Here is a 1654-nt window from a genome sequence, read left to right as displayed (position 1 = left end):
TTGTGTTGGGGGGGGGGGGGGGGTCCACTACATTAAAGGGATACTCCAACCAAAAATAAAAATCAGTATACAGGACCTCCAAAGTTGATGCTTCAAAAACCACACAAAACGAACATGACTGTAATCCATGTGACCATGTGACTCACTGTCTTGAGAAGCAAAACGATAGGTGTTTGTGAGAAAATACTAATATTTTTAACATTTTAAACTATAAAGCACTGCTTCAGGCCAATGGACATACTTAGGTTCATGAGTTCATGCTTGATGTAAACATCAGCACATTGTGAAGCGTAATGTAAGTGTATTCTGAAGCTTGTATGAGATGAGTCACATGGAAGTCTCGTTTGCCTTGTGTGGTTTTTGAAAAATCTTTGTTTTCAACTACAGACATAAGTCATACATCATGTCATGATGGTGAGTAAATAAATGATGATATTATTTTCATTTTTGGGTGGAGTATCCAAAGTGTCTAAATACATGTTGGCACTGTACAATGTACAATAAGATTTTCTGAGCATGAAGAAAATTATTTCGGAATATAACATGAAGTAGCAAAAAAGTTATTACCTTATTCTTAACCTCACAAAGATTTTCTGAGCATGAAGAAAATATTATCTGAATATATGATGAAGTGGCAAAAAAGTTAATACCTTATTCTTAACCTCTCTCACAATATCAAGGTATGGTAATCCAGGTTTCACCATCAGCATGTCAGCACCTTCTTTCACATCCCGGTCCTACCAGCAAAGAAAGAAAACCATGTACTTCTAATTAATATAAAAAAATATACAGTGGTGTGAACAAATGTTGGCCCCCATCCTGATTTCTTACTTTTTTGCATGTTTGCCACACTTTAATGTTTCAGATCATCAAACAAATTCCAATGTGGCTGAATTACAACAATTCTGCATAGATGAGTGGACCAAAATTCCTCCACAGCGCTGTAACAGACTCATTGCAAGTTATCGCAAACGCTTGATTGCAGTTGTTGCTGCTAAGGGTGGCCCAACCAGTTATTAGGTTTAGGGGGCAAACACTTTTTCACACCACTGTATATAAAAAAACCCTCACCACAGGTCTAGTCAAAGTGCCGATTTCTGTAGTCAAAATTTAGATCATGTTTCAAAAGGAAATGTGTGAACACTGAAATAAAACATTGATTTAATTTGAATGATTTCCTCTTACACAGGCCCGGAGTGCTAGTCCTCTGGCACCAGGGGGCAGCTGATAACATCTTCTGTCTCCAAAAGCAGGTTTAGATTGTGCAGCATCTCTTCAAATGTAAAGAAAAAAATAAACAAGAGACATTTTTAAAATTGGTTTACAAAAATAAACTCATCCTATTGTTTTCATCATCTATACATTTATAAAAACTAAGAAGGTGGTCCACTATTGCATTCTAAAGGGAATCATTCAATCATTCATTCACAAACTGGTCCAGCTGGGGCTCAACACTTCGCTGTGCAACTGGCTGTTGGACTTTCTGACTGGAAGACCTCAGGCAGTTCGGGTCGGCAACAACACATCCAGCACCATCACACTGAACACTGGGGCCCCCCAAGGATGTGTGCTGAGCCCCCTCCTCTTCACTCTGCTGACCCACGACTGCACACCGTCACACAACGCGAACCTCTTCATTAAGTTTGCGGATGAC

The 1654-nt window shown here is 38.9% G+C and overlaps 1 protein-coding gene across 1 annotated transcript in view; it reads right to left on the bottom strand.

Moving 5' to 3' along the window:
* Positions 1 to 1654, bottom strand: part of LOC107697986 (delta-aminolevulinic acid dehydratase-like) — an 18162-nt gene that overhangs the window by 8390 nt on the left and 8118 nt on the right. Inside the window, exons 9-10 of the mRNA XM_016498895.1 lie at positions 1186 to 1273; positions 651 to 737 (exon numbers count right to left, since the gene is read on the bottom strand). Coding sequence (XP_016354381.1) covers positions 651 to 737; positions 1186 to 1273 — 175 coding nt within the window. The remainder of the gene's footprint in view (positions 1 to 650; positions 738 to 1185; positions 1274 to 1654) is intronic.

The sequence above is a fragment of the Sinocyclocheilus anshuiensis genome, unplaced genomic scaffold, assembly GCF_001515605.1.
Source record: "Sinocyclocheilus anshuiensis isolate Anshui unplaced genomic scaffold, SAMN03320099.WGS_v1.1 scaffold2152, whole genome shotgun sequence".
Lineage (NCBI taxonomy): Eukaryota > Metazoa > Chordata > Actinopteri > Cypriniformes > Cyprinidae > Sinocyclocheilus > Sinocyclocheilus anshuiensis.
This window is presented reverse-complemented; position numbering and strand designations above follow the sequence as displayed.